The sequence below is a fragment of the Triplophysa rosa genome, linkage group LG11 (genome assembly GCF_024868665.1).
Source record: "Triplophysa rosa linkage group LG11, Trosa_1v2, whole genome shotgun sequence".
In the NCBI taxonomy this organism is placed as follows: Eukaryota; Metazoa; Chordata; class Actinopteri; order Cypriniformes; family Nemacheilidae; genus Triplophysa; species Triplophysa rosa.
In genome coordinates this window covers 5,063,134-5,083,415 of record NC_079900.1, presented here as the reverse complement: position 1 = coordinate 5,083,415, position 20,282 = coordinate 5,063,134, and the positions used below count along the sequence as shown (strand labels likewise).

Genomic DNA, 20,282 nt, shown 5'->3' with positions numbered 1-20,282 from the left:
TAAAAACTGTACATCAAAATCGTGCATATAAGTTCTCTCTCTTATGGTAAACCGTATTGTTTGGTTTGTGACAGACGTGGCCAAAACCAAAATGTATTTATAAAATGGACATTTGTGATCTTAAATTATAATGACCTTAACGGTATGGCAGGGTTGTCAAGGCCTAGGCTGAAACGATATTAAAAAAGTTACTCATTTTATTTAAATAGATTTGTGAGCTGACTGTGTAGCTTCTGTTTTGCCATTTTGTAAGCAGTGTACCTTCACCATGATTAGAAAATGTATACACTAATTATATAAGTTACTATACTGTAATAATATATGTTTTCGCACCGTTATTATTAAAAAATATGGGCCTCTGAAATTAGGTTCTCGGGAAATTGTACCATCCCCCATAGAGCCGCACAGTCCGCATTCCTCCCAGCAGTCGTTTCAACAGTACTTCCGGTCGCTGCGGTAAGAGGGCGCTAGCGAGCCGGTAACTGATGCGTTCAGGCCGCTCTACAGCTACAATCAGACCCGACGGGAGGGGGAACCGAGAGGGAGAAAAAAAAGGAACTGGCTGAGCAACCCTTTGTTTCTAGATTTGCCGACGAGAACGGAGAAGAGACCGGCGCAAATTTACATTCTGTAAGTCATGCTCCAAACATCTCCAGCTTTCTCGATGTCTGAGTGGGTTTTTCAATCCAGCGCATGCTTCGTAAAACACGAGTAACGCGCGAGACAAATATTTCTTTCGCCGGTTTGCTGTGAGGTCTGACCGACATTACGCAGCAGCGACAGATGAATGAATAAGTTTGGGAAATGTTACTAGAGCGAGGGACCGGGCAGAGGGTACGGGAGGCGGGTTGGATCAATCAACTTAAAAAAGATGCTCGCGGTATTTACCTCTGTAGTAACAATGTATAACTCGAATTATTCCACATTAAACGCAGACACACAGCCATAGAGAAGCCCAGCATGGCCGACTGTGTAATCACACATACAACCGGGTGCTTTTGAGTTTCTTTGTCTATGCTTTTCTGTGTGGAATATTACTTAAAAGACTTGATTTAAAAGCTCTGATAGGTTTCAGCACTTCTTAAACACACACTATATCTATTAAGACTCGAGGAGAGACGTTTTAAACCATTAAAGCTCGTTTTGTTTCTCGTCTGGGTTTTAATAGACCTTCGATCTTTCTCGTCTTCTCTGGTGAGGTTGCACATAAAATCACAATTTCTGTCGTTCGCAGGATACTTAACTTACATTTCATACAATGCCATCGAAGCGAAGTCGTGATTTAGTGTAATGTTTAAGGCAAACTGTAAAGCTTACAAGATGTTGTTGGATAATGTTTAGCAGTGTTTAGCTCGCAGGCTAACGTGCAACCTTAGCTGAATATCACCACTAGCCGGCTGCTAATGCCACTTAGCTTTGGAAAAATACGATTTAATGTTTCTGACATGCTTTTTGTTGAAAACGTTTTATAGTCTGACAGTCTGATTTATATCACAAGTTATTAAAGGGTTTAAAAATATAAGCCTGTTTTGGAAATAAACTTACGAATAGTTTGTTAACAGGGTTTCAGTTGTTAAATGAAATTGTGTACATTTTGTATTATTGTGTTATCTGTTTCACATGTATATCTGAAGAGTATAGTTCCAAAATGAGATAATTCCGTTTTTAATCATGTTTTTATTTTGCATTCCAATTAATTTCAATCAAACTGCAGTTGGTATTTTCAGGTGCTTATTTTGATCTGAGACAAATTTTGTTTTGCCTACTTTAATTAGGAAATACCACATGAAATGATGTTTCTTTGTGATTCTCAGCTGAATGTTTTATTATAGCACACATGCATCTGACTTGCGTCTATTTGACGTCTGCATTTACATCTGCAATACATAGTTTGCTCATCTGCAATATTTCTCAGAGAACGTCTGCTGTCAGACATCTATAAGATGATTTAGAATGGATGTAAAATTGCTCTTTCAAAGATGTTTTTACACAGCAGATGTTTTCCAGATCTTTAGCAGACGTATTGCAGATCTAAATGCAAATGTTAAATAGACGTAAGCCAGATGGCGTGTGCTAGTGGTGACATACATTAAGGTCCATATTCATTAGCCCATTTTCATGCCTCATTTCGAGGGCTTTTTGCTTCGTTTTCTCGTCAAATTCTCCTTGTTCACTATGGTTATAAATATTATAGCAGATTATTATTTAACTGTTTATTCAGTCATTTTACATTCTTGGCTACAAAAAGTTGTGACAACTAGCCCCATTCTTTGATGTATCACCGTTCTGTGTTTCTCATCATTTGCTGTCCATCATAAATAAATTGCATCTTATGTTTTTTTCTCAGGCTTTCTTAAAATACAACAAGACAACACTTTTCTTCCTCTCACGTCCTCCGGCTTTGAAAGATGTCCACCCCTGACCCACCTATGGGCGGGACGCCTCGGCCGGGCCCTTCCCCAGGCCCTGGGCCATCTCCAGGAGCTATGTTAGCACCGTCACCTGGCTCTGCCCACGGGATGATGGGCCCCAGCCCTGGTCCCCCCTCCTCAGGTCATCCTCTACCTCCGCAGGGCCCCTCAGGTTACCCTCAGGATGGCATGCACCCACTGCACAAGGTACTGGGCTTTCGTTAGTATATATCAGATTTATTTGTGGTTTTGTTGTGAGATCAGGATCATTGAGTCATGTTTGTCTTTTAAGCCGATGGAAGGCATGCATGAGAAAGGCATTCCTGAAGATCAGCGTTACGCTCAAATGAAGGGTATGGGCATGAGACATGGTGGGCACAGTGGCATGGGACCACCACCCAGCCCTATGGACCAACATTCCCAAGGTATGCATTTAAAACCATATGTATGTTTAATGTTCCCTCAAGAAATATTTGGACACGTTAACCACACTTACATACGCATTTACATGATGTCTAGCCAATTTTTAATTGTGTTGTCAGATCTGTGTAGTTTCAAGTTTTAAGACCGCTTTTTTAATTCTTCCAGGTTACCCCTCTCCTCTGGGAGGATCTGATCACGCCCCAAGTCCGGTGCCTGCCAACGGTCCTCCCTCTGGTCCCATGATGCCATCCGGCCCTGGCGCTTTACCCATGGAGGGTGGTGACCCACAGGCCATGAGTCAGAACCGAAGCGTAGGTGCGGGTGTAGCGGGACCCAGTGCGGGACCTCCCATCGCAGGAGGACCTGGTGTTGCTGGGGGAGCCACACCTTTTAACCAGAACCAACTCCACCAACTTCGGGCTCAGATCATGGCTTATAAGATGCTTGCGCGTGGGCAGCCTCTTCCCGATCATTTGCAGATGGCAGTACAGGGGAAAAGACCGATGCCGGGTATGCAACAGGGAATGCCCAACATGCCCCCTGGCTCAGGACAAGGAGCAGGCCCTCCTGGACCGGGTGGCCCAGGACCTGGGGGTCCCAATTATAATCGACCACATGGTGAGATTACAACTCGAGACTTTTTGCAGAGAAAAAAGAAAATCTGTTTTCCATGAGGACGATGAAAATGGTTTTTACAATTGTTATTATGCATGTTATAGGAATGGTCGGACCAAACATGCCTCCTCCGGGACCCTCAGGGGTTCCCCCTGGCCTGCAGGGACAACCTCCTAATGGACCACCTAAATCATGGCCTGAAGGTGAGTCTTTGAGTTGATTCATATTAACCAACAATTTTCAATTGAACCTTCATCTTGTCATTACAAAACCTGAACAGCAGTCACGAGTTATGGTTTTATTTTGTGGCTAATCACATTTTCATCCACAGGGCCCATGGTGAGCGCTGCTGCTCCTGCCAGTGGCCCACAAAAGCTGATACCTCCACAGCCCACTGGCCGCCCCTCTCCAGTGCCACCTTCAGTTCCACCCGCTGCCTCGCCCGTCATGCCCCCTCAAACCCAGTCTCCAGGGCAACCGCCCCAGCCGCCTCCTATGGTGCTGCATCAGAAACAGAACCGCATCACGCCCATCCAGAAACCCCGTGGCCTTGATCCGGTGGAGATCCTTCAAGAAAGAGAGTACAGGTGAGATGTTACATTTTTTTGAGAGGTTGTCCTCTTTTGTTATGCATTTGGATATGAAGCGCAGTTTTGTCTTCAACGGTTAAATGTAAGCCTTTGTTTCATCCATCAGGCTACAGGCTCGTATTGCACATCGCATTCAGGACCTGGAGAACCTTCCGGGTTCTCTAGCTGGAGACTTGAGGACCAAAGCTAACATTGAGCTGAAGGCACTGAGGCTCCTGAACTTTCAAAGACAGGTAGCTGGCCATTCTTTAGTGTTAGAATGTTTTTAGAGATAATTTTATGAAAATATAATACCAAATGCTTCATATAGCACCAAAGATTGTCAGAAGGTTCATGCACATCGTTGATCCATTTCGCTCTCTCACAGCTTCGTCAGGAAGTGGTGGTGTGCATGAGACGTGACACGGCCCTCGAAACGGCGCTGAACGGCAAGGCCTACAAACGCAGCAAGAGACAGTCCCTCCGTGAGGCTCGTATCACTGAGAAACTAGAGAAACAGCAGAAGATCGAGCAGGAACGCAAGCGCAGACAGAAACACCAGGTAAACAACCGTTCAGTGAAACAACTTTCCAACAAGCTTTAAATTCAGATGTGGCAGTACATTACAAAAAATAAACAATATAATTCAAACTTGCGCACTAAACCTTTTTGTCTTGCTGCACTCGTAGGAGTATCTCAACAGCATCCTGCAGCACGCAAAGGACTTCAAGGAATACCATCGCTCCATCACCGGAAAGATGCAGAAGTTGACCAAAGCTGTGGCCACGTACCACGCCAACACTGAGAGGGAGCAGAAGAAGGAGAACGAGAGGATCGAGAAGGAGAGAATGAGGCGCCTGATGGTGAGACGACACCTTTTCTCCATCCTTCAAAATGCATTAGTATCATTTCAACTCCCAAAACACGTTGGTACCAACAGTCTGAGCGAGAAACACCTGCATGTGCTGAGATGTTTGTGTGTGCTTCATTCAGGCTGAGGATGAGGAGGGTTACAGGAAGTTGATCGACCAGAAGAAGGACAAACGTCTGGCCTACTTGCTGCAGCAGACAGATGAGTACGTGGCCAACCTCACCGAGCTCGTGCGTGCCCACAAAGCCGTGCAGGCCCTCAAGGACAAGAAGAAGAAGAAGAAAAAGAAGGTGAAATGAGAAAGGGAACCCTAGAGGAGCTAGTCCTTATTTATCACACGATTGTTCAAATCTCTGCTTCAGGATCTCAAAGTTGTCTTTGTGTGTTTTCTCCTCGCAGAAGTCTGAGGTTGTGGAGGGCGGAGCTCCCGCTTTGGGTCCAGATGGAGAGGTGAGATCTCTTACTTCCAGTTACCCAAGTCGGTTATATCAAATCGCTATATGTGCTTTCTAGCTGAAAGGGTCAGTTTACCCAAAAATAAAAATTCTGTCATTTACTCACCCTTGAGTTGTTCCAGAATAGTATACATTTATTTGTTTTGTAGAAGAATGCTTGTAACCAAACAGTTTTTGGCCACCATCAATCATTTACTCTTTTTTTCCTGTGACTGATCATCTGAAGTCTTACCTCCGTTTTGCTCTTTGTGTCGTGATACACAGCCTCTGGACGAGACCAGTCAAATGAGCGATCTGCCCGTGAAGTTGATTCACGTGAATAGCGGAAAGGTCCTGACCGGCATGGATGCTCCTAAAGCCGGACAACTGGATGCTTGGCTGGAGATGAATCCAGGGTGGGTGTGGCTTATTTTTAATTTGGAGAAACTAGATGTTTTTGCTTTTATCATCTTTATGAGATATTGTCTAAATCGCCATGTTTAAACGTGTTTGTGCTGCACAAAGTGTGCGTGATTGTGATCTCGATGTTTAATGTCTGTAGGTACGAGGTGGCCCCACGGTCAGACAGTGAAGATAGTGGCTCAGAGGAGGAAGAGGTATCGGTGTCCATCTCTCATATCTTGTGTAGCTTCTCTAAAGGGGTGTTTGCTTGTGCTTGGAGCACGAACAGGCGTATTTTGCCTGTCTTTGAGAAAAGTAGGTCGTTGAGGAAAATGAATCCAGCAGATGTAATTTTACAGCAAAATACCGCTGCTGTTAAATTGCAAACAGAATTCAATTCATTTTCCTTTCTTGAAAATGTAGTTTTTTGGAGGTTGTACTGTACACGTAATCTTCGAATAAGCAGTATTTGTTTTAATGTAACCACAAATTCCAGGGATGCCAACTTGTCACCTTTCGGCGAAATTCGCCGTTTTGGATCTAAAATGGGTCATTATTGTGATTCGTCTAGATCCAATGAGTTTTTGAAAATGAGGGGTGAGGGGCGTCTGTGAGACTTTGGATGGGGTCGCGGTGAATGAAATTATGAGAATCATGTCCAGACATTGTGGTAACGATGTCAAATCACTAGCCAGTTTGCGGGTTATGTTTTGAATGCTGCGCAGATTGAGCGCACATACTCAACTCGTGAATCAATATTAGATGTAATCTAATTGCGCAGAACCTGCGCATTTCTGACTTACTTCAACACAGCCGTCACTAAGAAACAGGTAAAGGCCCGCTGGTTTGTTTGCCTTGAAAGGTATGGAGCATACCCAAGAAACATAATATGGGGTAACTGTGTAACTTGGGCCCTATGTTTTCCGCAATGCGGAAAACGCGGACGGAATCCAGTCATGAAAACGGAATTTGCTGTATAACACGGAATGGCATAGAATTTGGCTAATGTATTACTTCTTAACCAGAAAGTAGCGCTGAACAGCTAACAAAATGCAAATTGTGCTATGAATAACGTTAGAATTATTCAAATAATCTGCTTGTTTTGAGTGTCTGCATTAAAAGTGGTTAGATTGCGTGTACTGCGTAATGCCTTGTGTGAAGTTTTCAACTGCATTGAAGTTACTCTCAAAGAACTTTTACGGTGATCTGTCAAAATAAAAGTCAGGTTAACTTCAATAAATTATAACACCTACATTTTACCACACCACCCCCCTTGTTTTTTTTTTATTTGACAACTTAGTATTTTATTTACTTTAGTAAATGGTAGTTAATGTGCTAGTAAAATGATAAAAATGGCACTTATTTAAAAAAAACATTACTTTATTAAAAATAGTATTTCAAATAAGCAGACCTGAAACAAAAAGAAAAATGTACTAGTAAGATGGTTTATTAACATAGTTAAGTACATTATACCCTATTACAGATTTTTTCCTTTATGGTTCAAAGTATCCACTGTAGTTTTTTTTATATAGTTTATAGGTGAATACTATAGTTTACTGAAATATTTGTTCATGTGGGTGAATATATTACTTACTATTGTACAGTAAAGACGAAAACGCAGAATCCAGAAAAATAAAAACGGGAAAAAACAGATTTTGGGAAAAATCATATGGATTTCATAGGGCCTTAGTAAACGCACTGTGACAGCCGCTATCACTGCATTTATGGAGAAGCCCTGATGTGTAAAAAGAATCGTACTGGACAACTAGTTGTCTGTCACGACTCGCGTCATCCGTCACTCCCCGTAACGTTAAATGTGCTAATGAGTGCACGGAGTTGACGGTATACTGCTTTGTAATGTTTTGCACAGTCAATCTATCTACACAATAGTAGATAGTCTACAAGCAGGGCTGTACGTTAGCGAGTAACTATTATAATGTCCTTAGAATGACATTTCATGGAGTGTGTAATGTTGCTGTGTGTGAATGTAAGCAGTCTGCCTAGTTGTAAAGCTAAAAGTGAACGAATAAGAAAGTTATTGGGTTGGAAAAAGAGGAGTCGACTCTGAATCACGCGAACGAGTTGTCTGTTGTTCTAATTTCAGTTCTGAATCAGATTCGCGTCACTCCGTGTAATGCCCGTCTACGTTCCATTTGCGACACTGCACGTGGTAAACCAATGACAGCAGACTAGACCATCTGACCAATCAGATCAGAGTAGGCTGACAGAAAGGAGGGGATTAGACCGATGAATCGCCGAACGAATCATTTGAGAGTCAGTCAAGAAGTAACGTAATAGTAACTGCCTATTATTAGAAAATGAAAATGTTTTTACACCGTTTATGTACGTAAACTTGGTTAAAAACTTGGTTTTAAACCAAAACCTTAATCACAAAATATTTCCTTTTTTTGCACATAGCACAGGCGCTACAGAGATTTAAAGTTTTGTAGAACAGGCCAAACAGTAGTACAAGTTTACGTCTGTTATCATCTTTTAAAAAATACAAGTGCAGGTCATCACATAAATAGACAGGTAACTGAAAAAGGACATTCACCTTCTACAAATGGATAAATTAGGGCCATATCATTTTTTTCATTTTCATTTTTTGGAGTGTATTTTCAATGCTTTAGTATATTACAGTATTTTTATGGACAAATGTATTTACTACTGTACAGTATAGTATTTACTACATTATACTGCAGTAAAATTCTTGTCTTATAGTATAATTTAACCTTACTATAGTAAATATTAAAGTATACTATGGTTGGTGTTTACTACAGTTTATAAATTTACTTTTTTAAGTAAATATTTTTTCATCTGGTTGAAATTATTCTGACTTTTTATTTTGACGGGTTGTCACGAGGACGCTTGAGTTTCAGTGTGTTTGATAGTAGCTTCACTCAAACAGTGAAACACTCACTAGATACAGACAAATCCACGAGTGTCACGCTTGTAACATGTTAAAGTGTGCAACTCATTCACTCATAAAGACGCAGAACAAGCAGATGACATTTAAATAGTAGAATTTCGCTTACGCGATTACGCAGATCATAGGGCTCTAGATCGATGGACTCGATGCACCTGGACAACACGTTTTAATTGCAAAAACAAATAAAAATGAAAATAAATAGTGATGTGCCATTAGTTAACCTCACACATGAACTGTATCGCACGCGTGCTACACTATTAAATTTATTCTTTGCACAGACCGATTTTATATGTCGCACAGTACAGCCCTGACAAGCGTTCATAGACGCCACAATGCAACGCCAGATTTCTTGTGTAACATACTGCACGCATGTGAGTGTTGCGTTTGGTTTTTAGTACAGCACTGCAGATAGTATTACACCTAATGTTGTTGTTACAACGCAACCTCTTGTGTAAAAATAAATATTTTGTTTAAATTTAAATCTTTCTCTATGGTAACAGGAATCCTGTGCAAATAGTATACAAGTTTGACAGTTGTTCATTCATGTTTATAAAATGGTCAGTTCTGGTCCTTGATTCTGATTGGTTGAGCCGAGTCCTAAGCTGTTATAAAATACCCCAATTTATTGTATCTATCTATCTATCTATCTATCTATCTATCTATCTATCTATCTATCTATCTATCTATCTATCTATCTATCTATCTGCATCATAGTCACCTTTTTTCACCCCGATGAGTTTGCATCCCTGAATTAGCTTTAACAGGTTGTACCTAGGCCATGTATACATAATTCCGGATTAGCCGGATACCTGGAAATAGCATTATGGAAGTCCAAAATGTTTTGCATATCGCTGGAATAGATTGCATTTTTGTGGCGTTCTCTGTAAAGGATGAAGAGGATGAACAGCATCAGCCTTCTCAGACCTCAGATGAGAAAAAGAAGATCCCAGATCCAGACAGCGAAGATGTGTGCTGCGAAGATGTCCGTCACATCATCGAGTGAGTAGAACTTCCATCATGCGTCCAGATGGTCTGTAGACAATGTTGATCTTCTCTGTACAACATTCTGTTAGTCTGGTATTACGTGTAGACAACAAGGAAATAAACTCCACCATATCCTTCACAGTGACGCCAAGCAGGATGTCGATGATGAATACGGTAGCGCGGCCTTCGCTCGCGGCCTGCAGTCATACTACGCCGTGGCTCACGCAGTCACTGAGAAGGTGGATAGACAGTCGCCCCTGCTGGTGAACGGAATACTCAAACAGTACCAGGTACAAATATAAAAACAGCCGTTCAGTTTTATTTCCCCGATTCTCTGCGTCATTAGAGAGATTTGTTGAATTGCATCTGTTCTGTCTGCAGATCAAAGGCTTGGAGTGGCTGGTGTCTCTGTATAATAATAACTTGAATGGAATTCTGGCTGATGAAATGGGTTTGGGGAAAACCATCCAGACCATCGCGCTCATCACCTACCTCATGGAGAACAAGCGAGTCAACGGGCCCTTCCTCATTATCGTTCCTCTCTCGTGAGTCTGTTCTATCTGATGGTCGTCTGCCATAATGGTTTTGTTATTGATGATGCATGTAAATTATAGTCTGGTCTGAAAAGATGCACTTGGCTGCAAATCGAAACTTTAAAATCATTTTAATTTTTTCATGAATTGAATTTAAATTAAAAACTATTATCTCTGTTTTATTGAAAGTTAGCCCAAATTTGGAAAGAAAATATTTTAAAACAATACTCATGCGGTTGCAACAGACTGCAACAATCGATTGTAGCACATTTTCTAACAAGTATCTAAATTAGTTATAGAAAACTATAGGCAAAACGGTAGTCAAATAGTTTTTTGTTTATTTTCAGCTTTTTTATGATAAAAAACGATTTTATGAGAATTTTATAGGGTCCAAATGTTGGTGCATCCCTAAATGTTGCTAATATTTCAGCCCAGAAAAATGATCACTTGTTTGTTCTTATTTGTTTTCTCTCTCCTACAGCACTCTGTCCAACTGGGTGTACGAGTTTGATAAATGGGCTCCGTCTGTGGTGAAAATTTCTTACAAGGTGATACATTTAATTCCACATTTATTCTGTTCACCCAAAAATAACAATTCTGTCATAATTTACTCGACCTCGAGTTGTTCCAAATCTGTTTACATGTCTTTGTTCTGATGAAGACGGAGAAAGATATTTGGAAGAATGCTTGTAACCAAACACTTCTTTCCCCCCATTGACTACATAGTACGAAAAATTGCTTTATAAATTTCGTTGTTCTGTTAAACACAAAAGAAGATATTTTGAATAATGTTGGAAAGCAAACTGTTCTGGAGCACTTTTGACTACCATTGTCATTTTTCCTACTATGGTAGTCAATGGTCTTAAGCATTCTTCCAAATATCTTTCTCCGTCTTCATCAGAACAAAGAAATTAATACAGATTTGGAACAACTCGAGGGTGAGTAAATGACAGAATTTTCATTTTTGAGGGAAATGTCCATTTAAGATCAGTGTCGCTTACCACTGAAAAGGGATTTTTTTCTGTTACTTATTTCTGGAAAATGTTTGACACATAACTGGAGCATTTATAGGGCATTACCGAGAGAGTCCAAGTCCTCATTGTGTTTGCTCGTTTTATTTCTCAGGGCTCTCCAGCTGCTCGCCGAGCGTTCTTGCCCATTTTGCGTAACGGCAAGTTTAATGTGCTGATCACTACTTACGAATATATCATCAAAGACAAGCAAGTGCTAGCCAAGGTACTTTCCTTTATGCTCCTTATTTCTTTTTTTAAATAGTGAACGATTCGTTCAGTTAGTGATGTGTCATCTGCTTCGTTTAGCTGCGTTGGAAGTACATGATCGTGGACGAGGGGCATCGTATGAAGAACCATCATTGCAAACTGACTCAGGTGTTAAACACGCACTATCTGGCGCCGCGGCGTGTACTGCTCACCGGCACGCCGCTGCAGAACAAGCTGCCCGAGCTCTGGGCGCTGCTCAACTTCCTGCTGCCCACCATCTTCAAGAGCTGCAGCACCTTTGAGCAGTGGTTCAACGCTCCGTTCGCCATGACTGGAGAGAAGGTAACGTCATTCTGTGTGAAGACGCATGAGTCTGGTTGAATATTGTGAATGGTGAGTGGTGGTTGAACTCTTCTGGTTTTCTAGGTGGACCTGAACGAGGAAGAGACCATTCTGATTATCCGACGTCTGCACAAAGTGCTGCGCCCCTTCCTGCTCAGGAGGCTGAAGAAGGAAGTGGAGGCCCAGCTGCCTGAGAAGGTTTGTAACATGCACAAGTGCAGCTACCTGTCGTATAAACCCTTGGCTTTACGAATTGTACATCTGTTCATTTCTTCCCCTCTCTCTGTGTTCAGGTGGAGTATGTGATCAAATGTGACATGTCGGCCCTGCAGAGAGTTCTGTATAGACACATGCAGGCTAAAGGAGTGCTGCTCACCGACGGATCAGAGAAGGACAAGAAGGCGAGTGTTGTCGAGACTTCTCCAACATGTGCAGATCTTCGGTGTATGCTTTCAGGAGAACCTGACTTTTTCTTCCGTCTCTAACAGGGTAAAGGAGGCACGAAGACTCTGATGAACACCATTATGCAGCTGAGGAAGATCTGTAACCACCCTTACATGTTCCAACACATCGAGGTACTTGTTCATTTCACTCTTTCCTTTGAGGCCTTTCCTATTTTGTACACAGGTTTCTTGTATATGTTTTGTGGTACTTTTTGCAGGAATCCTTCTCGGAACACCTTGGGTTCAGCGGGGGCATTGTTCAGGGGTAAGCCGAAATGTTTCCACCTTTTTTAGATTTCATCTTTTAAGTTTATTAACGTCTTGTTTTTGCTTTAACCGCAATATTACTTTGGGGATCTTTGTTTACGTTTGTGCATGAAAAGTCTCATTTGTATTCTGCTCCATCACAGAGCTGATCTGTACCGGGCCTCTGGTAAATTTGAGCTGCTGGACCGTATCCTGCCCAAACTCCGAGCCACCAACCACAAAGTGCTGCTCTTCTGTCAGATGACCACTCTCATGACCATCATGGAAGACTACTTCTCCTTCCGCAACTTCAAGTACCTGCGCTTGGACGGTGAGCCTACTTTTAAGGGGATTCACTGACAGGTTTGCTTCCAGTAGCGGACGTGGTTCTTATTTTCCTCTTACGTTGTGTCTGTAGGAACCACTAAAGCTGAAGATCGCGGCACGTTGCTGAAGAACTTTAATGATCCATCCTATCAGTACTTCATTTTCTTGCTGAGCACCAGAGCGGGAGGTTTGGGTTTGAACCTGCAGACTGCCGACACCGTTATCATCTTTGACAGTGACTGGAACCCTCACCAGGTCGGTCTCGGTCTATTTCCCTTCTCTGTCATAGTTTGATCTCGGTCTGGTATTGGATGTATCATTTCTCGATGTCGTCTCGCAGGATCTGCAGGCTCAAGATCGAGCCCATCGCATCGGGCAGCAGAACGAGGTGCGTGTGCTGCGTCTCTGTACCGTGAACAGCGTGGAGGAGAAGATCTTGGCCGCTGCCAAATACAAACTCAACGTGGACCAAAAGGTCATCCAGGCCGGTATGTTTGACCAGAAGTCCTCCAGCCATGAGCGCAGAGCTTTCCTGCAGGCCATCCTGGAGCACGAGGAGCAGGATGAGGTATAGACCCTCATTTCAAATAAAACCGCACTGATATTTTGTTACGGTTTAAAATCATGCATCAAAACGTTGGCTTTTTTTAAACTCGTGCAATTGAAATGAAGTGTTTTGCCTCAGTTTTCTTTTCTCTCACTATTCAGGAGGAAGATGAGGTGCCTGATGATGAGACCGTGAACCAGATGATCGCCAGAAGCGAGGAAGAGTTCGATCACTTCATGGTCTGCAGCGCTACTTAATTTAGAGATTCTCAATTAAACGACGATTTGTCTTCATTCTTTTACCATTTGGAGTGAATTGTAATCGTCTTCTGTCCCTCCAGCGCATGGATCTAGACCGTCGCCGCGAAGAAGCTCGCAACCCGAAGCGCAGACCCAGACTGATGGAGGAGGATGAGCTGCCCACGTGGATCATGAAGGACGATGCAGAAGTGGAAAGGCTGACCTGCGAGGAAGAGGAGGAGAAGATGTTCGGCCGTGGCTCCCGTCAGAGGAAGGAAGTGGACTACAGCGACTCGCTCACAGAGAAGCAATGGCTAAAGGTGAATGACGATTTTTCACTAATTGCCATTTTATTACAAAACAGCAAGGGTATTTACATACCGGGCTCTCGCAGGCTATCGAGGAAGGAACCCTTGATGAAATTGAGGAGGAAGTGCGCCACAAAAAGACAACCCGGAAGAGGAAGCGCGACCGTGACCTTGACCTTCCAGGGCCGGCCACGCCCAGCTCCAGTGGGCGGAGCAGAGATAAAGATGATGATACTAAGAAGCAAAAGAAACGTGGCCGTCCTCCTGCTGAAAAACTTTCGCCCAACCCTCTGGCACTCACCAAGAAGATGAAGAAGACCGTGGATGCCGTAATCAAATACAAAGACGGGTTAGTGGGTTCTTGTTTCTTCGCCAGCGCTTCTACAGACACTTTTGGTCTATTTATTTTTTAGGTAATATAAATGTTTTGTTGTCTTAAGCTGTTCGTTCTTTCTGTATTTTGCAGTAACGGAAGGCAACTGAGTGAAGTGTTTATTCAGCTTCCCTCTCGCAAAGAGCTGCCCGAATATTACGAGCTCATCCGCAAACCTGTGGACTTCAGGAAGATCAAGGTATGACAAGACTTTTAATTTGTTTCCAGTTTTTTTACAACGAATGAATCTTAATTTCGTGAGTTAGAATGAAATTTTAATTAAAATCACCATCAGTATGTTGAGTTTTTATTAAATCATGTGAATCACGTTCTGTTATCTTTCCAGGAGCGTATAAGGAGCCACAAGTACCGCGGTCTAAATGACCTGGAGAAGGACGTCATGCTTCTGTGCCAGAACGCTCAGACCTTCAACCTAGAGGGATCGCTGGTAACGCCTTGTTTTTGACTTCTAGCAGATTTACGTGGGTTCCTTTCAGATTCATTTAAGCAATCGTCGCATATTTCAGATCTACGAGGACTCCATCGTGCTGCAGTCCGTGTTTACCAGCGTGCGACAGAAGATCGAGAAAGAGGAAGAGAGCGAGGGAGAGGACAGTGAGGAGGAAGAGGACGAGCTTGATGAGGGATCCGAGTCGGAATGTGAGTAGTGATCATTGGTGAAATCTGGGCTTAAAGTGCACATGTTCATGGTGTATGTGTGTGTGTTTTAGCTCGTTCGGTGAAGGTGAAGATTAAGCTGAGTCGAAAGGAAAAGGTGGAGAGAGGGAAAGGCAGGCGACGAACCGGCCGGAGCTCACGCCCTAAACCTGTCGTCAGTGACGATGACACTGAGGAGGATCAAGAAGAGGTGCTTATTTTAAATGGTTGACATAACATAAGTACTTAGTCGTATTCCAATGTTTAAATCATTACACGTGTATCTTATGGTGAGGTGGCCGGCGATGCTCATTTGTCTCTCGGCTTTCTCACAGGAGCATTCAGCTAGCGGCAGCGACGATGATTAAAGCTCCCAATGGACCAATCATATCTCTTGCCCACTTCTGCTGCCGCCAGTACAACGTTGACGTAAAACTCTACAGACCAACTCCTGACGGCCATTCCTGAAGGGCCTAGTTTTCTCTAGATGAGCGACTTTTTAGAGCGGAATTACACGAAACCATTCAATCAGAATTAAATATAAAAACCAACAAAAATCTTTCACTTGCATATTTAAGCAGACGATCTTCATTTATGTATAGTAAGACAGTTTAAGTATCGAGCGGTTTTGTTTTTCCATATTTGTTGTTTTTATTATTTGTCTCACTAAAGTGACATAAGATGGACAGATATCCGAGTGGCCGTGAACCGTAAGAGGGGTTCATGTTTATATGTCCTCCTTATTGTTTTTAGCAGTGTGAAAGTCCCCACCTCACCCCAGAGCCCAGAATGCATGTTTGCCGGTTTCTTCTCGTTCAGTTTTTCTCTTGCTCTTGTTTAAATTAAAAGGGGGATTAAGGTACTTGTACTAGATTTACTGTCAGGAGAGATGGGGGACAATAGGCTGTAGGATTCTGTATTGTGTCAGTGTCACTGGAATTCCAAAATGCACAATAAAGACATCTCAGAAATACAGTGTGGTTGAGTGTTTTTGGACGGGTGTGCAGGATTGTGTTCTAGTGTTAAAATGATAGTTCACCCAAAAGTTAAAATTCTGTCATCATTGACTCACCCTTTTGTCATTTCAAACCTTTATGACTTTGTTTCTTATGCAGAACACAAAAGAAGATATTTTCAAGAATGTTGTTAAACGGCCCCCATTCACTTGCATTGGTTTTGTGTCCTTACAATAGAAGTAAAGGGGTGCCGGTTAACAACGTTTTTCAAAATATAATTTGAAAGAAAGTCACACGGGTTTGAAATGACAAGAGGGTGAACAGAATTTTCATTTTGGGGTGTCTAGTCTACACACGTCTAGTGTACATCTATCCAAAATAACACCATAAGCGTACAGTATCGCTCGTGTCTGTCACACAAAAAAGTTACACCCTCAATTGAAATAGGCGATGGTATGCAGAAGTCTTATCTTTGAACACCAAGTGGTGCTGTCGTCCAAAAGTAAAAAAGATTTAAAGCAGTTGCATAGAATACAAGAGCCTTGCTCACTAAGTCAGTTGTAGCTTTGGAAAATAATACACCGAAAGACTTGCTTTGGTGTCTGTGGGGTTTGTTTGGCTAAATGTGCTTTGTTTCGTTGGGTCTTGATGCAAATCAGAAGTTCAGGCAAGCTCAACCATCTCCGACCATTTTTCTCTATATCCTTGAATTAAAGGTAAATTCTCAAGAGAAAATCATGTTGTATAGTTTTTATACTAAGGGTGCATGGTTAAATCAGTTTAGCCTTTCGAAAAATAAGTTATCCAAGATGCATGCGTTTCCCTTATATAAATGATATACTTTGCCCTATTTTTGTATTTACTCACTTATAAACAAAAAAACTGGAGACATAGTGATCTAACAGGATCTTGGTTTCTAAAAAAACATTTCATACATTCATGTAATGTGGACCGTTTATGTGCATTTCTGTATTGAAACCTCAGTTTTTAATTGCATTGTGCTGTTGTTGTTTTCACAGTTTCAAATGACACTTCTCACAGAGTTTTATTGTTCAATTTCCTATATCTTGGTAATACTGTTTTAATGACTGATTCCCCTCAAGTGTTTTATCTGGTAAAGGTTTATTTTGTAAAATAATAATGTGATCGTTGCTGTAGTACAAGCTCTAAACATTATATATAAATTATTCACACCCTTAAAATACTGTAACGTGTTTCGCTTTGACACACCTTCATCTCTCCTGATATATTAAAGATGTTTGTTTAGTTATTAGACTCCACCTGCTTGTTCTTTTGTTTCACAAGATTTTGGGTAATCTGTGTCTTAGTTCTTAAACTTCTTTAAGAAAGTTCTTAAAGAATACAGCCTGGGCGAGAACATCAGCCGATACTCGAGGCACTGAATGTGCCCCAGATAAGAACAAGTCAAACATATACAGGATGAGAAAACATAGGAAGGCAAATCTACCCAAAATTGGCTGTCCTCCAAAAAAAAGTAGCCAGACAAGATGATCCATAGTAACGGAATTAGCCAAGAGGCTTTCCCAGACATGAGTAACAACGGTGGAGTGTTTATTGTGGATACTAAATATTTGATGGCATAGTGTACATCATGTAAAGAACAGCATGCATGCTTTATAAAAGAGTTTTACAGAGGGATACAAGAAATAGAGATAATATAGAACATTGGAAAGTCAAAGTGGATGAATAGTTTATTTGATCTGTACATGCCACTGATGTTTACTCATGTAAACTAAATAGCCTGACTTGCTCAAAGGCCATCTGTTACTCGCATTGCAATCCCTGAGTACAAATGAAGGTGTCTCTTCCTCCTGTAAACCTGTTTTAACTGTTACAGTCAGCTTAAAGAGAGAAGAAAAACAAATACAACCATGGTGGTGTATACCAGTAGTTCTCAAACTGGGGGCCGGGGCCCCGAGATGGATCCAGGGGGCCACAGATTTTGTGGCATTTTATGAAATATAGAAATTGATCATAGATCTTATGCAATCAAACATCAGAAAAATAAGACCACCAGACAAAAGAATTGATGTTTCAGCATTGTATAACCGAATATATTTTTGTTTAAATAAAAATGTTAAATTTAAGATTATAAGTCTTTATTTGGGGGGCCGCAAAGCGATGCACTCTACACAAAGGGGGCCTTACAACAAAAAGTTTGAGAACCACTGGTGTATACAACATTTAGTTTTCACTTTTTCTTTAAAAAAATTGTTTTAAAAAAATGTTGCATTTGCAATGACGATTCCTGAGATACAAAATAAATGGTAGCCTACCACAACTGTTTTAATGCTCTTAAAAATAGCCTTCAATTTTTGTTTTGTTTTTTTAATCAAAATTGTATTTAATTTCAAATAATTCATTTCATTATTTAAAATAAGGTTTTCTACGATTTGGACTTTTTTGGACTTTTTAACTTCATCGGCTAGTTTCCTTAAATGACAAATCATTCATTCCAAATCCGTAGGACTTATTTTCTTCTGCTAAACACAAGAAGAATGTTTTGTGTCAAAATATCTTCTCTTGTGTTCTTCAGAATAAATACATTTATACAGGCTTAGAATGTAAGAAATGTAAAGAATTTTCGTTTTTGGGTGTACTAACCCAATATTTTACATTTTTAGACATTGAAAACATTTGAGGTCTTCTCTGTTCTCCTCACTCTTGTCACATAACTATATTATCTATATAGTTATATCTAATAATATTAGATACAATGTGGTTTTCAGTGCTGTATCCAGTCAGGTGGTGGGGGGCGCTCGGGCCACTCGGGACAGGCCACTGGGGAGAACACAGAGACTTTATTGTTAACCTCCCACTTCCCTTTGGAGATATGTCATAAGCAGCCGTCGGGGTGACAGATTTTTCCACGGTACCACAGTGGGAGCTTGCAAGATGCAAAGATTTGTTATTATTATTGAAAGAATTATTGCTATTAACCTAAAAATTATTTCATCATTTATTAACCGTCACAAGAAGATCTTTTGTGATGTGACAGTGATTTTGTGTCCATGTACAGAAGTCAATGGGGACCAATGTGGTTTGGTTACCGACATTCTTTAAAATATCTTCTTTTGTGTTCTGCAGAAGAAAGAAAGTCATACAGATTTTAAATGACATGACAGTGAGTAAATGACAAATGAACGTTCATCTCTTTAACTCTTTCATAATTTTTTAGAAAAGCTGTTGCTACAAACAAACAGAATATGATCATGGAAGCCATTCGTATATAAATATGAAAGCACGTAGGATACATTAACCTCTCAAGAAAGCATGAAATCATTCAGCAGCTACTCCTACTTTCTATTTGAACGATTCAATCAGCAAAATAAGATACAGCTTCAAACGCTGGACTGAAGCTAATAAGCATTGCTTTCTTGCTTCATATTCTTTTATGAGCGACTACACCTGAGAACCTCGCATATACCTGACAAAATACAAAACCATCTGTTTTGTCTTACTGGAATGTCTTCTTTGTTTTAACAAGTCGGGAAGCTTCATGCTGTTGAGTGGTGGGTTGGCAGGGTGGTAGATCCGGTTACTGATGAGGTGACGTTGCGTCTTTCAGGTAAAAAAAAATGGGAAAGATAAGCGCTCACCTCATATGCCCTCCAAACAAACATTTCATTTCAGTCTTGGACTTTGTCTTAACACTCCACAAACAAAATGATTTGTGTAGTATCTTACAGTTTATGGTTTCCATTCTTACACCAGGCTGATATTTACCTCATAAGAAACTTTTATAAGTGTGGATATGATCACATCAGCTTTGTGTTTTCACTAAATTTTCTTTTTGGGTTGACAGACCCAAACACATGCTTCGCCTAAAACACAATGTAGCAGAAACCTTTAATTCCCGTCTAAATATCGAGCTTGTATCACGATTCCCCTACAATCGTGTTCAAGATAGCATGCCAGCAACGACAGAACAGCACTGAAATACATTGTTTTGGTAAATGTCCCAGCTTTCATGTAGAAGACACTGTGTTAACTTATGACATTTTGGGGCACTCGTTCAAGTACACCGAGTGCTTTTTCAGCAGTGCTTTTACAATGTGTCTGGTTAAACATTAGAAAACAGAACTCAACATTTATGAACCATCATTTAATAAGCTTCGTTTTATTAGTAGCCTTACCTGTTGAAAAAAAGCATATGCTGGTTTGCTAGTTTGTGCTGGTTTAAGCTGCCCTTAGCTTTTCATGTGGTGGTCCATAGCTGGTTTAAGATGGTCAAACCAGCATCAAAACCTAACCCAGCATATGCTGGTTTTTTATACAGGGTTATATGCTGTGCATTTCTATCGTTTTTGGTGAGACTTTATTGTCAGGGGTTACACAGATTAAAAGTTACTTTTATACGTTTTAAATCACAGTTGTTTTTAAATTAAAAGATTTCACAGCTTCTTTTCAAAGTAGTTTATTATGGCAAATT

The 20,282-nt window shown here is 41.0% G+C and overlaps 1 protein-coding gene and 1 long non-coding RNA gene across 2 annotated transcripts; one reads left to right on the top strand and one right to left on the bottom strand.

The window, feature by feature from the left end:
- The first annotated feature begins 519 nt into the window (after positions 1-519).
- smarca4a (SWI/SNF related, matrix associated, actin dependent regulator of chromatin, subfamily a, member 4a) lies at positions 520-17,106 on the top strand. Its single transcript, XM_057345947.1, has 34 exons — positions 520-630; positions 2,348-2,618; positions 2,704-2,836; positions 3,000-3,452; positions 3,554-3,652; positions 3,781-4,036; positions 4,146-4,272; positions 4,407-4,580; positions 4,708-4,881; positions 5,012-5,179; positions 5,289-5,339; positions 5,609-5,739; positions 5,886-5,940; positions 9,544-9,653; positions 9,781-9,928; positions 10,020-10,183; positions 10,653-10,719; positions 11,297-11,407; positions 11,491-11,733; positions 11,818-11,931; positions 12,027-12,134; positions 12,222-12,308; positions 12,395-12,441; positions 12,587-12,753; positions 12,841-13,004; positions 13,090-13,317; positions 13,458-13,535; positions 13,637-13,855; positions 13,930-14,192; positions 14,310-14,415; positions 14,563-14,664; positions 14,744-14,876; positions 14,948-15,084; positions 15,209-17,106. The coding sequence occupies exons 2-34, from the start codon at positions 2,409-2,411 to the stop codon at positions 15,239-15,241; spliced, it is 4,860 nt and encodes a 1,619-aa protein (XP_057201930.1). The 5' UTR covers positions 520-630; positions 2,348-2,408; the 3' UTR covers positions 15,242-17,106.
- A 1,595-nt stretch (positions 17,107-18,701) lies between these two features.
- On the bottom strand, positions 18,702-20,059 carry LOC130561050 (uncharacterized). Its single transcript, XR_008963780.1, has 3 exons — positions 19,987-20,059; positions 19,312-19,411; positions 18,702-18,931 (listed from the first exon to the last, which is right to left on the bottom strand). It is a non-coding gene; the product is annotated as an uncharacterized LOC130561050 (long non-coding RNA).
- Positions 20,060-20,282: the final 223 nt, after the last annotated feature.